We start from the raw sequence: 14,706 nt of genomic DNA, 5'->3' as shown, positions 1-14,706 counted from the left end.
CACGGTAAACCATTCCCTTTTTTTTTTTTTTTTTAAGATTTTATCTGAGAGAGAGCACACAAGTGTGGGGGGAGGGGCAGAGGAAGAGGGAGAAGCAGGCTCCTCATTGAGCTGGGAGCCTGACATGGAGCTCGATCCCAGAACCCTGGGATCATGACCTGAGCCGAAGGCAGATGCTTAACTGACTGAGCCACCCAGGTGCCCCAGGGTAAACCATTCCAAGCTGTGTGAAGGTAAGTCAGGTTGACATAGTTTTTGGGTGAACACTGGAAATATGTTTCTTGGACAATTACCAAGTATTCAATAAACACATGATGGAAACAGTGTGAAAACACTGCTTACAAATAGTGATAGGAATATCATCTAGTTTTTCACCCTACCCTCTCAAACTGTAGCCCTGAAATTAGGGCAAATAGAGGATTGTCACTTCTAAATGGCAAAAAAATGCCACTGCTAATCCCTTATAGAACAAGGGACAAATGGTACTTTACACTTGTGTTTTACCTGAAGTTTACAACGCACCTTCCAATATATCACCTCATATAATTTATTCGACTAACCAATTCATTCATCCTGTAAATAAAACATGTACTGAAAACCACATATGTGGCAGGTATTGTGTTAAGCACATTCATATATATTACTAGATTTAATCTTAAACCTCAGAACAACTGCATAAGGTAAGTGAGGCATTTCCATTTTATATATGTTATTATTTCCACTTTATATCTAATAAAAGAGCCTCCATGGCTAAAACAAACATGTCTAATGTCAAGTCAACACTCACAACTAAAAAATACTACATCTTGAGAGACACCGTGGACCTAAAGGCATAAATTTCCCCATCCAGGTAAGCTTACAAATGTTACAAAGAGCACAGAAATTGAAAGCATTCATGTGAATTCTATCCCATCCATATTTTTTTTTTTTAAAGATTTTATTTATTTATTTGACACAGAGAGACACAGTGAGAAAGGGAACACAAGCAGGGGGAGTGGGAGAAGGAGAAACAGGCTTCCTGCTGAGCAGGGAGCCCGATGTGGGGCTCGATCCCAGGACCCTGGGATCATGACCTGAGCCAAAGGCAGACGCTTAACGACTGAGCCACCCAGGCGCCCCCCATCCATATTTTAAACACAGAAATGGTAATGGTATAATAAATTATAAAATACAGCATGTTTCCTAAACAACAGGCATGGCACTCAGCATCCGACAGGCATTCTTCCATTTCCTCCTCCTGACAACCCTATGAGAAGACTGAGGTTTGGAAAGGCTGAGTACCTCATACAAGAAGGCACAGCTGAAGGGGGTGGAGCCACAATTCAACCACCAATGTACACAACCTGGCCCAAAGCCTGAACCTACTTCTTTTTTTCTTTTTTTTTAGACTTTATTTATGAGAGAGAATGAGAGAGGAAGAGCAGAGGGAGAGAGACAAGCAGACTCTGCGCTGAACGCCAAGCCCAATGCGCGGCTTGATCCCATGACCCTGAGATCATGACCTGAGCCGAAACCAAGAGTCAGTGCTTAACTGACTGAGCCATCCAGGTGCCCCCCGAACCTACTTCTTAACCACCACGTGACTCGCCCTGGAAATTAAGTGTAGCACAGCCACCAAAAGTCACAGGACCTCATTCTATCACATTTTTTGTAAAATCTTGTTTTATTAATGACATCCAGGTTTAGTAACACCATAATGCTTGAACAAACCTGACTCCAAAGTTTAGATAGTGATACTATTAAGTTAACTTGGGGAGCAAAATCCATATATGAATACTAACTAGGAATGACAACCAATATTTCTGTAGCATTCTCAACTAAAATGATATAAATACTAATAGAAATACTGAAGCACACATGAAACTTGCCAAAGAAAACTTGAAAATTCCAAGACTGTCTGTTCTTTTTAGAATAATCTGGTGACTATTTCTCTAAAAGTAACACTCTGTTCAGTGTTCTTCCTACCTAATTCATACTGGAACCAATTTTTGTATGAAACCTAACAATAATTTGCCATGGCCTCCAAATATTTGAATATCAATTTGGTTATGAAGAACAGGAAGCAAATAGAAATGGTGATGCTTTTCATGCTACAAATGATAAAAGGTCATGAAAATGACTTGGTAAATTAAAATGTCATTATACCAAATGCTGCCAATGTTTTTCCATTATATGATTCAGATGATTTCAATTCAACTAGTAACTAAATTAAATCTTTTTCTCCTTTACCTTATCTCCTTCTCCATGAATGGAGGAGCAGAGCAAATACAATCCATGATAGGCCAGTTCTGGTACGTATTTTGCTTGATTAAGGTTTCTAAAGAAAAAAGGCAAAAGATTAGTTAATGGATATGATTTTACCCGGAATCTTCCGTAACCCTTTAATAAACCACATCCAAGTGAATAAATTCTACTTGTGTGCCAATTAGGATAAAATGGCATTTATACTTTGCTAGAGCATAATTTTAGCACTGGAAGAATTAGTGGCTCACCTGGTCTGTGTCACATGAAATTCATGAAGAACTGGTTCAAAATTAGTTAATGCAACAAAGACCTAGAAAACAGACACCAAGAAGAGACCTGATTTTTCCTACTCATTAAATATTAGCCATCATCTTTGCCCTCTGAGGTTGCCCCAAGGTTTTTTGGAATTCTCACTTACTTCTATACAATTTTGTATACACTGTGGCTTTTCTTTCAGGGAAAATTTGGACAGCAGCCTTAAAAAATTCTTCAAAAGGTGAAAGATGGCATTTCGAATTTGACAAAGGTCTCGGGCAGAAAAACGAATACTTTCTTCATCTTCCTGTTGTTCTATTTCATCCACCTAGATCATAAAGAAATGTATAGATGACTGCACAGTAATGCCTAACACTTTGTCCCATGGTTTTCAACGTACTCAAATCAAATCCAGTTAAACTCCAGGTGGTTGCTGACTTGCTGAGGTGATATGACCCTGATCAGGTCCCTTAACTGCTGTCTCCACAGCCAGAACAATAAATCACTGGACTCTGTGACTGCACAGTAGTTTCTAGCTCTGTATTTTTATGTCAATGGGAATTCTTATGTTTCTTGGAAGTTTTCATGTCAAAGAACATAACCATCCTACCTAGTCATCACACAAAAATTTGGAATTAATATTATTCCATTACACTCTTATGGACATGAGTCCTCAGGATACTTCAACCTTCCTGTCTAATGACAATAAGATAATGTGGCAAATATACCTGTTCGGATGTTGCCAAACATACCTGGGAATAAGGCTGGCGAGAGATTATGGGGAGGTTGGAAAGATGACAAGGTAGAAATGTATTCTCAGTAGTACATAAAACCTGAGAACAACTTAAAGTCATACTGGATAGTTGATGATACTTTAGGATCATTTGGTTATAATCATGATACCCCAAAACCATATTTTAATATAAAGTTAATTCTTAAATCACAATCTTGTGTTGGTTCAGATATGCTTTACTATTCCATTTACATCTTACCTCAGTATCTTCTTTCCTGGGTGGCTTTCCTCTTTTCCTATTCCCTCTTGGATTTGCCTCAGAGTTCTTAGGCTGCTCTTTCTTTCTTTTCCGATTCAAGTTAGATTCCTGAGGCCAGCTCTTCTTTAGAATCAGAATACATTTGTCAAACATCACTTGGTGGAACACTTGATTGGCTACACTGCCTATTTATAAAGAATAAAGAGTAGGTAGGTTAGATTTAATTGTCTTGAAATTGGTCTGTAACAAATGAAAAATTAATAAGTAAAAATGAGTTATCATCAACTCCAAATAAACAATGACCCTTCAGCAAAAAAAGTACCATTCAACTTCAGCCTCAGGACATGAGAAATAGTGCTGATCCGAAATAAATAAGATATCCGTATCTGACCAGGGAGTAACTGGCTTTATACTTGTCGTGCTGCCATAAACTATTAAACTGGACAAAAATGTATAAAATAACCATTTTAAGACATGGAGCAATAGGCAGCATAGAAACACAATCTCTCAGAAAACAAAAACAAATGAGGTAAACCCTAAAATTGCCCCAGTTTTGTGTTTTGAGGAAATTTCTGGACAACAGCAGAAAATGGTGAACCCAAGTACGTTATGACGGTGTTACTAAGTTGAGACTACAGAATCAGAGTCAGGAAGGCAAGGGTAGCTGGAGTTTACGGAAGAGAGTACTGGAAAAGAGGAAGCTACACAGAAAAAGAGCTTCAGAGATCTCCACAGGGCTGAATACAAGCTAGGTACACAGAGGGTAAAACTTCATGAAGGTAAGCAAAGAACAATTTCCAAGGAGCTAGAAGATAATAATTTTCATAACTCACACAGGGTTGAGAAATATTTGAGTTCTGGCCAGCCAGTGCTGAAACCTTAAACATCTGGAGCATTCAGTAGCCACCTTGGAAAGAAACACACCTTAAGAGTAGGGCTAAACTAGCTCTAGAGTAAAGGCTACTTCATATCTGGTCCAACAAAGCTTTAAAACAAGCCTCAAAAGGATCAAGTTAATCCACGGATAACTGCCTATCAAAATATACTTAAACACTATTTGAAGGGAAACAATAATGTAACCATGTTTCCAACACTGTATTATGAATATGACCGTAATACTGTATGCCATAAAAACTTTATAAGGATTCATTCATTAGTGTACGGGCTAGGCTACCAGGAAGTAATCCTTTTTTTTTTTTTAAGATTTTATTTTATTTATTTATGAGCGAGAGAGAGCATGCGCACATGAGCATGCATGAGTAGGGAGAGAGGCAGAGAGGGAGCAGAGGCAGAGAGAGACTCTCTAGCAGACTCCATGCTGAGCTCAGAGCCAGATGTTGGGCTCGATCCCATGACCCTGAGATCATGACCTGAGCAGAAACCAAGAGTCAGATGCTTAACTGACTGAGCCACCCAGGTGCCCCAAGAATACAGTATAATCAGTAACATCAAAAGTAGATTCTTTGAAATAAGCAATACAATTAACAAATCTGTATCTAGATTGATGAAAACAACAACAAAAAACAAATACAAATAACCAATCAGACATGAAAGGGAACATATCACTACAGATTTTACAAACAAAAAAACTTTCAAAGAAAACTCCAGGCCAAGACGGCTTCATTACTGAATGCTACCAAAAATTTAAGGCAGAAAAACAATCCCTTCTTCACAAACTTCCAAAATATAAAAAAGGCAAGAGCACTACCCAACTCATTCTATGAGACTGGTATTATCCTGAAACTCAAACCAGACAAAGGCTTATCAAAAAAAGAGTATCCCTTAGAATACAGATGCAAAAATCTTCAATTAAAATATTAGCTAACAGAATCTGGCAACACATAAAAAGGATTACACACTATGATCAAGGAAATGCAAAATCAGTTTAACATGAAAATCAATCATCATAATACACTCTATTATTGGAATAAGGATCAAAAACCACATGACCATCTCATAGATACAGAAAAGCAAAGAACAAAATTCAATACCCTTTCATAATAAAACACTCAATAAACTAGGAATAACAATGTCTTAAAGGTGATCCTCAAAACACCCACAGCAAATATACTTAAGAACAAAAGACTGAAAGTTTTCCTCCTGAGATCAGGAACAAGACAAGATGCCCACCTCCTGACTTCTGCTCAGCACTATACTAGAGGTCCTCATCAGGGCAATTAGGCAAAAAAAAAAAAAAAAAAAGAAAAGAAATTAAAGGCACCTAAACTGGAAAGGAAGAAGTAAAATTATGTCTACTCACAGATGATATGATCTTATACATAGAAAATCCTAATAGAAACAATAAATGAGTTTAGCAAGGTTTCAGAATATAAGATCAGTAATAAAAAAATCAATTGTACTTCTCTGATTAAAAAAAGGGCAGAGGACCTGAACAGATAGTTTTCCAAAAAAGACATACAAATGGTCAACAGGTACCTGAAAAGATGCTCAACATTACTAATCATCAGGGAAATGCAAATCAAAACCAAAAATGAGATATTACCTCATACTTGTCACATGGCTAAAATCAAAAAGACAAAGGGGGAGCCTGGGCGGCTCAGTTGGTTAAGTGGCTGCCTTTGGCTCAGGTCATGATCCCAGGGACCTGGGATGGAGCCCCGCTTTGGGCTCCCTGCTCAGCAGGGATTCTGGTTCTCCCTCTGCCTCTCCCCCAACTCGTGCTTGATCATTTGCGCTCTCTCTCTTTCAAATAAATAAAATCTTTAAAAAAAAAGAGAGACAAGAAATGAGAAATGCAAGGATGTGGAGAAAAAGGAACCCTCATGCACTGTTGGTGGGAATGTTGGTACAGCCACTGTGCAAAGAAAATAGCACAGAAGTTACTCAAAAAATTAAAAACTGAAATACTATAAGATCCAGTATTTCCACTACTGGGTATCTAACCAAAGAAAAACCAAAAAAAAAAAAAAAAAAAAAAAAACCAAACCAAAGAAAAACTAATTCAAAAATATACATGCACCCCTATGTTTACTGCAGCATTATTTACAACTGTCAATATATGGAAGCAGCCCAAGTGTCCATTGATAGATGAGTGGATAAAGGTGTGGGGTGTGTGTGTGTGTGTGTGTGTATATACTCAGCTACAAAAAAGAATGAGATCTTGCCATTTGCAACAACACAGACAGACCTAGAGGGTAGTGTGCTAAGTGAAATAAATCAGACAGACAAAGACAAATGCCATGATTTCACATATATGTGAAAACTAAAAAAATAAAACAAACAAAAAAAGCTGTAACAAGGGGCACCTGGGTGGCTCAGTCGGTTAAGCGGTTGCCTTCAGCTCGGGTCATGATCCCAGAGTCCTGGGATCGAGCCCCACGTCCGGCTCCCTGCTCAGTGGAGAGCCTGCTTCTCCCTCTCCCTCTACCTGCCTCTCTGTCTACTTGTGCTCTCTCTCTCTCTCTGTCAAATAAATAAATAAAATCTTTAAAAAAAAAAAAAAGCTGTAACAAACCAATAAATACAGAGAACAAACTGGTAGTTGCTTGAGGGGTTGGAGATGGGCAAAATGGGTGAGGGGAAATAGAAGGCTTCCAGTTATAGAACAAATAAATCATGGGAATGAAAGGCACAGCATGGGGAATATACTCCATGGTACTGTAATAGCACAGAATGGTGACATGATAGCCTCACCTGGAGTGAGCACAGCATAAGGTACAGACTTATCATATAGACTTGTCCCAACACTATATTGTATGCCTGAAATTAATGTAACATTGTACATCAACTACACTTAAATAAGTAAATTGTACTTTTACACACTACCAGTAAATAATCTGAAAATGAAACTAAGAAAACAATTTCATCTACAATAGCATGGAAAAGAATAAAATACTTAGGAATAAATTTAACCGAGTAAGTATAAGAGTTGTATACTGAAAAGTATAAAATAATGAAACAAATTAGGGAAAACTAAAATAAATGGAAAGACAGCCTATGTTCATGGACTGGAAGACTTAATGTTGTTAAGATGGCAACACTCCCCAAACTGATCTAAGGATTCAGTGTACTGTCAAAATACCAGAAGCGTTTTTGGGTAGAAACTGATGTGCAACTCCTATAATTCACGTGGAAATGCAAGGGACCCAGAATAACCAAAACAATCTTGAAAAAGAGCACACTGTGATTAAAAATTGAGTATCAACAGAATCCCAACCACATAATTCAGAAACATTTAAAACAGAAGGTAATTGGCAAGACCACCACTTGCTGGAAAGCTCCAAGTGGCCTACAATGAACAACACTCTTCACTTTGGCATACATCTCAGCCCTAATCAGAAGGAACTGCATCTCAGGGAAATCCAAATCAAAACCTCAATGAGATATCACCTCACACCAGTCAGAATGGCTAAAATTAACAAGTCAGGAAACGACAGATGTTGGCAGGGATGCAGAGAAAGGGGAACCCTCCTACACTGTTGGTGGGAATGCAAGCTGGTGCAGCCACTCTGGAAAACAGTACAGAGGTTCCTCAAAAAGTTGAAAATACAGCTATCATATGATCCAGCAATTGCACTACTGGGTATTTACCACAAAGATACAAATGTAGGGATCCGAAGGGGTACGTGCACCCCAATGTTTATAGCAGCAGTGTCCACAATAGCCAAACTCTGGAAAGAGCCAAGATGTCCATCGACAGATGAATGGATAAAGAAGATGTGGTATATATATACAATGGAATATTATGCAGCCATCAAAAGGAAAGAAATCTTGCCATTTGCAATGACATGGATGGAACTGGAGGGTATTATGCTGAGTGAAATAAGTCAATCAGAGAAAGACATGTATCATATGATTTCACTCATATGAGGAATTCTTAATCTCAGGAAAGAAACTGAGGGTTGCTGGAGTAGGGGGGGTAGGGGGGAGGGATGGGGTGGCTGGGTGATAGACATTGGGGAGGGTATGTGCTACGGTGAGCACTGTGAATTGTGTAAGACTATTGAATCACAGATCTGTACCTCTGAAACAAATAATACATTATATGTTAAAAAAAAAAAAAGAAGATAGCAGGAGGGGAAGAATAAAGGGGGGGGGACATTGGAGAGGGAGATGAACCATGAGAGACGATGGACTCTGAAAAACTGAGGGTTAGCCTGGTGATGGGTATTAAAGAGGGCACGTTCTGAATGGAGCACTGGGTGTTATATGCAAACAATGAATCATGGAACACTACATCAAAAACTAATGATATAGTGTATGGTGGTTAACATAACATAATAATAAAAAAAAAAAAGAAGGAACTGCATCTAACAGGGGAAGAGAAGAAAAAAACTGGGTTCCTAAAACCACTTTTCTGTGACACAGCTCAATTACAACTGAGATACTGTTTAGCAAGACCAAAGTCTTTAGGAATTTATTTCAAAAGTCATTTTGAGGAGCTTTAACAATAATACAAACTAATGCTCAAGGCTTGTATGTCTTTTTACCAGTTCCCAAATCATATGGGATAATTATCATCGTTAACATTTATTACAAATGAATTTATGTAAACAATGACAAGCAGCAACTTTAGGTTCTCCAGCTGCATCCCCCTCCATGTTCCATCCTCTCTTGCCTTGGGTCTGGGGTGGGTAGAAGGGACTCTTTTACTGCTCACAGGAGGAACAGCCACCTAAGTGCTCTAACAATAAAGGAAGCAGAACAATGCTCATAAATAGACTACTTTCCTATGCTTTCCTTCATCAAGCATTACTAGTTATTCTCATGCTTTCTTTATTAGAATGGTTTTAACCTATTTTTCCATATCTGCATAGGAGAGAGATTATATTTAACACAATGACTCCCTAGCAGTCTTTCTCAATCTGGACGGGGAGTCAGGAGATGAGTGGGCAGTATCAGATTTTTATACTAGGTGGGGGTGGGTGGGAATGGAGCTCTTGTAGCTTGGAAACAATTCCCCTCAAGTCTTACCTCTCTCAGATTAATTGCATTAGGTTATATACACACCATATTAGAAAACAAACACATATAAAGAAACAAGGGAAAGATATTTCTTGAACACCGATAACATGCTATGTATTTTACAGACTTATTCTCATTTAATCCTGAGAACAACTGTGAGATGGGTTACCACTGCCCCATTTTAGAAGTGAGAAAATGAAATATAAGGACCCAAAACAATGTAGAAATTTAAAACAAAAATATATTTATTCTATCATATCAAATATACATACCCGGTACTTCCAGCAGCAGAAAATAAAGCCCAGCAGCATGAAGGCCATATTGTCGATACTGCACACTGACACTTTTGTTATGGACTGTTTGAACAAAGTGATAAAACAATGCCACCAGTGCCCTGTGAGAAATTCTGTTCTCAATGAAGAAGGTCCAAATGCTCTGGGGGGAGGGAGAGACATAAAAGCCAAGAATTAGAGAAATGGGAAAATCTCTTGTTATTTGATTTTTGCAAGTATTTAGTACCTTATTAAAAAAGAAAAAAGAACTGACCATCCCGGCTCCTAATTATAAATCTTCAAAGGGACTGAAACAAAAAACTAAAATGTAGTATTCAAAATTACAAAGATAAATAAACATACAAGAAATTTAAATAACTGGGGTGCCTGGGTGGCTCAGTCGTTAGGCATCTGCCTTCGGCTCAGGTCATGATCCCAGGGTCCTGGGATTGAGCCCCTCATCGGGCTCCCCGCTCTGCAGGAAGCCTGCTTCTCCCTCTCCCACTCCCCCTGCTTGTGTTCCCTCTCTCGCTGTGTCTCTCTCTGTCAAATAAATGGATAAACTCTTAAAAAAAAAAGAAATTTAAATAATTAAATTTTCAAAAATAATTTGGGGATAGGTTTGAAGCATATATATTTCTGAAATTATCATAGCTAAAAATTATACTAATTATATTAGTGTTTATTCAAACAAGTTACCCCTCTATGTTAAATGTACTCAAAACCATTTATCACTCTAATTACTAAGTGAAGAAATCAGAGCCATTTACTTAAATTTAAATGCTCTATGGGCAATGGGAGCAGGAAAAGAAATACCTGAAACTTTCTCCCTCAGCAGATTTCAGAGGTGGCCTATGTGAGAAAGGAAATATAACACCCTCGACTACAAACTTCAATTTTATTAATTGTATCATTGTTCCATGTTTTGCCAATTAAACACATGAAGAGGAAATGGGTTATTTCTATAAACCAAACATAGCAGGAACTAGATATGGTTTATCCCAGAATATCTTTAAAAAAACATAGGCCCATTAAAGTTCAAGAAATCAGACCTTGTACTTTCCTGCTTTCCTGAAGACAGGGAAAGTGGCAGGTAATGCCCTGGCTTAGCCACACTGCTTAGCATATGCCACTTTACAGAAGAGCCCATTTAGAATCCTGTCAGCACTCTGCGTTCTTTCACTGTGAAACTTCCAGTAGAAATCACCTCCTTCATTTATAGCAGTTACCTCCTCATTCCTAATGCCACTTCAGCTCTACTCCACTCACCTGTAACTGTAACCCTGCAGGTCACCAAGGATGATCCAATCACCTCTGCCCCATCTTCCTCATGTCAGGACTCTGCCTGCCCACGGTCTCTGCAGCACTTGATACCTGGCTGCTTTCTATTCACACTCGCCGCACTCTGACTGCTTGCCTGCAGATCACCTTCAACCAGCTTTTTCAGTCCTGTCCTGTCTCTTCTCTTCCTCACTGACCTCATGCATCGCTGCACTTCACCCATCCCCTTGATTCAGATGTCTCTGCTATCTACATTGTTTAATTTTTACTTCTTTCCTCATCTTCCAATTCACATTGCCAGTACTCTCCCTAAGAATTTCCTAACAGAATCTCACGTTCAAAAGCCTAAACTGAACCTGTAATTTTCCCACTGACTTAGCTATTAGTTATTAGGATTTTGTAACAAATGAACCACATTCTTTATGCTATTCTTATCATACTCCTTATAAATGGTATATTAAAAAGGCTAAGCTTCAGATTATAATAATGACTTTCATCTTCCACTTCTAACACCTAAAGACAGCTGGCTTGATTTTTTAATCCTTTTCTTTTTTTTTACCTCTGTAGATCCATGTTCTTCAGTAGCAAAGGGGAAAACACTTTCATATAGCTTTGTGAATGCATTCAATCCAGTCTCTAGGATTTCTGCTTCTATGCTGGGATCCAAAGGCTCAGTCTCTGTGAAATCCAGTTCCCATACGGCGTCCACCCATTCTAGTGGGAAAATGCAATTAAATCAAAAATTTTCTATAACAAGTAAAACATCAATAACCTTTATAGGCTCTAGGTACATTTAAAAACTTACTAATCACAACTCACATTCAACTATACAATACAGTTGTAGCATAATTAAAAGAAAGCAGAAAAGGTTAAAAAATCTTTTTTTAAGGGCACCTGGGTGGCTGAGTCAGTTAAGCATCTGCCTTCGGCTCAGGTCATGATCCCAAGGTTCTGGGATCGAGTCCTACACTGGGTTCCCTGCTCAGCACAGAGTCTGCCTCTTCCTCTACCCTTCCCCCCTGCTCATGATCTCTCTCTCTCTCTCAAATAAATAAATAAAATATTTTTAAAAATCTCTTTTGAAAATCAGAACTGACAGCTGGCTATTAGATTGATCATCTTCTAAAAATATCAAGAAGGAAAACATTTTAGATATGAATGACACTTCAAAACACTGAACGATATGGCTTTCCCATAAATTCAATCTGGAGAAAAAAACAGGTTAATAAAAGATTGCCTTGGATGTCCATTTGTGAAAATCTTACAATCAAGTTAATAAACCCAAATAAAGTATGCAGCACAAAGGACATCTGAGGCGACTGACTGTTTAACATGCTTTAATTATTCACTCACTCTTTCCTAATCATTCTCCTAACAAATACAATCCTCTTCCTAAAAGTGGTCTTGCATCTTTTCCTGCCTCTTTTTCTCTCATATTCTCCCATTTATCTTATATGCATATTTTTAAATGCATACCAGTATTTCTGATCTTATTTCTGGATCACAGATACCCAAGTTCCAATGAAAAAAGAAAAGATCTGGTGTCAGGAAATCAATAAATTCAATAAATGATAGGTACTATTATTATTTTTACAATAAATAAGTGTTAAAACAGTAATAGGTATGTAAAACACTAGAGAGCATAATAGAAAATATTTTGGGGGAGGTGGGAAGGATGACAGAAGTGGGAAGGATGATTCTGCTTCAACTGGACCTAAATGTAGGAGTTTACCAGGGAAAGAAACGCAAAAAAAGTGTATCCCAGACAGAGAGAACAAAGGGAAAGAAAGTATAGCCTGTTTAAAAATGAACAAAATAGTTACAACACTGAGTCTTAGTGTGAAAGGTGAGAGTCATTATTAGTATTTATTCTGCAGTTACTATGTTCCAGGTACTGAATTAATCTTCACAAAACTCCTGTGAGGTAGATATTATTATAATCCCCATTTGACATGTAAGGAAACTAAGGTTAAGCAACTTGCTCAGTGATACAGAGATGCTAAGCTGAAGAACCAATCCCACTGTTCCGACTCCAAAGGTTATGCTATTGGAAAAGAAGACTGCAGTGAGTGGTGAACGCTCTTAATAGGGCATGCCAAAGATGTGGTCATTTATTTAAGAAATAGAGGGGAAACATTAAAGGCTTAAAGACTTGATAGGTCACGTCTGTGTTTTCAAATGTGATCCTGGTAGAGGTGTGGGGAATGGGCTGGAAGAGTTAGCATGAGAAAGCAGCTAGGATATAGGCTGGTTATAATGAGGGCTTGCTGCTGGACAGCAGCATCAGGAAAAGGAGCAAGGAGGACCTGAGGGACATCTCTGAGGGGAGGACAACTGGTGGTTGTGAGCATGGAAGATGAAGAAAGAATGCCATGACTCCCAGGTTTGTGGACTGGCTGGTACCAATAACTGGCTTTGGTAATCCCAGTTTCATGCATGTGACGTCTGAGGTGGCTGTGAGACATCCACTAAAACCAATAAACACCAAGTTCAGGAAATAAGTCTGATCGAAGAAACAGATTTGCTATTTAAAACCAAAGAAATGGATGAGACTGTCGGTGAGGATTCAGAATAAGCAAGGGAAGGCCGAGAAAACATGCAAAAGAACTAAAAGAGATCGGACCATGTAAGCTCCTTTTTTTTCCTGTTCCTTTAGTAGATTGAGCCCCTGTTCCAGACCCGGCTCGCCAATGTCCTGGAGTGCACAGACCTGGAGACCCCAGACTCCGCTGCGAGCCGAGCGCCCCACCCCCACCCCAGGCCCGGGCAGAGGAGCACCGCAGTCGCAAAGCACCACAGCCCGGCCTCCCCGAGACTAACGGCCTACTTTTCTCACCGGGGCTGAGATCCAAAGGGCACCACGGCTGCAGGCCGCTCCCAAGGCCCGGCAGCGCCACCATGATCTCTCAGGAACCGGCTAGTCTCAGCGGTGGTCAACTTTCAAAGCTCGCTCCCGCGCGCGCTCCGAGACGTTCCTGCGGACCAATCACAACATGGGGAATTTCCCACCGACTAATCATCGCGCCCAGCCGTTTTCACTCTATTAACCAATCAGCAGGGTCTTCTGCCGCATGCGCAAAGAATGGGGCGGGCCAAGGACTGGGATTGAGGCAACGTTCCACCGGGTGATTTTTTAGGTTTCCATTTAAAGTAGGGGTCAACAATTAAATTAAAGCTTAATAGCGTCTTTCTCGCCTTATTTTTTTTTAAATGGAAGGACACTGTAAAGAGAATTTGAGACAAGATCCTTCCTGTATTAAATGTCACCTTTGCCCCCAGTCAAGCGACACTTCCCGTGCGTGTCAAAGGGCTACCTTTACCCCGTCAGACAGCACTCGAACGCTGTACTTATTAACGCTTACCGAACTAAAAAATAAAGGAAAACAAAACAAAACAAAAGCACCCGAAAGGGTATCTGCAGTTCTTTTAATTTTACGGGATGTCTGGCCCCGAATCCTGGAAAAAGGCTGTAAGTGCCATGTCAACTAAGGGAAAGACAGGCCGCTCGGTCTACCATTGCACATGCGCAATGAGCACACCTCCCGGCGGCCGGGTGGCGAAAGCTACAGCGGCAGAGGCGAACGCATGCGCGCGGCGTCTCCGGCGTGTCCGGGCTGGAGACTGGCCCCCCCTCGCCCCTCCGCACCCCCGCCCAGAGCCGCCGAAGCACCTCCGTGCGTTGCACTGCCAGAGGCCGGGGCTGGCTCGCCGTGCTGCTCAGCGCCGCACCCCACCAG

The 14,706-nt window shown here is 39.7% G+C and overlaps 1 protein-coding gene across 1 annotated transcript in view; it reads right to left on the bottom strand.

Moving 5' to 3' along the window:
* The window catches only part of NCAPD3 (non-SMC condensin II complex subunit D3), a 63,745-nt gene that overhangs the window by 48,624 nt on the left and 415 nt on the right, over positions 1-14,706 (bottom strand). Inside the window, exons 2-8 of the mRNA XM_045894677.3 lie at positions 13,806-13,944; positions 11,529-11,683; positions 9,689-9,851; positions 3,492-3,676; positions 2,663-2,827; positions 2,493-2,554; positions 2,230-2,317 (exon numbers count right to left, since the gene is read on the bottom strand). Of these exons, the coding sequence (XP_045750633.1) occupies positions 2,230-2,317; positions 2,493-2,554; positions 2,663-2,827; positions 3,492-3,676; positions 9,689-9,851; positions 11,529-11,683; positions 13,806-13,869 (882 nt within the window). The 5' untranslated portion in view covers positions 13,870-13,944. The remainder of the gene's footprint in view (positions 1-2,229; positions 2,318-2,492; positions 2,555-2,662; positions 2,828-3,491; positions 3,677-9,688; positions 9,852-11,528; positions 11,684-13,805; positions 13,945-14,706) is intronic.

The sequence above is a fragment of the Mirounga angustirostris genome, unplaced genomic scaffold (assembly GCF_029215605.1).
Source record: "Mirounga angustirostris isolate CCGP_5_RB_7025 unplaced genomic scaffold, mMirAng1.0.hap1 SCAF_13, whole genome shotgun sequence".
Taxonomy (NCBI): Eukaryota; Metazoa; Chordata; class Mammalia; order Carnivora; family Phocidae; genus Mirounga; species Mirounga angustirostris.
Note: the sequence above shows the minus strand (reverse complement) of the source record. Positions and strands in the feature narration are given on the sequence as shown.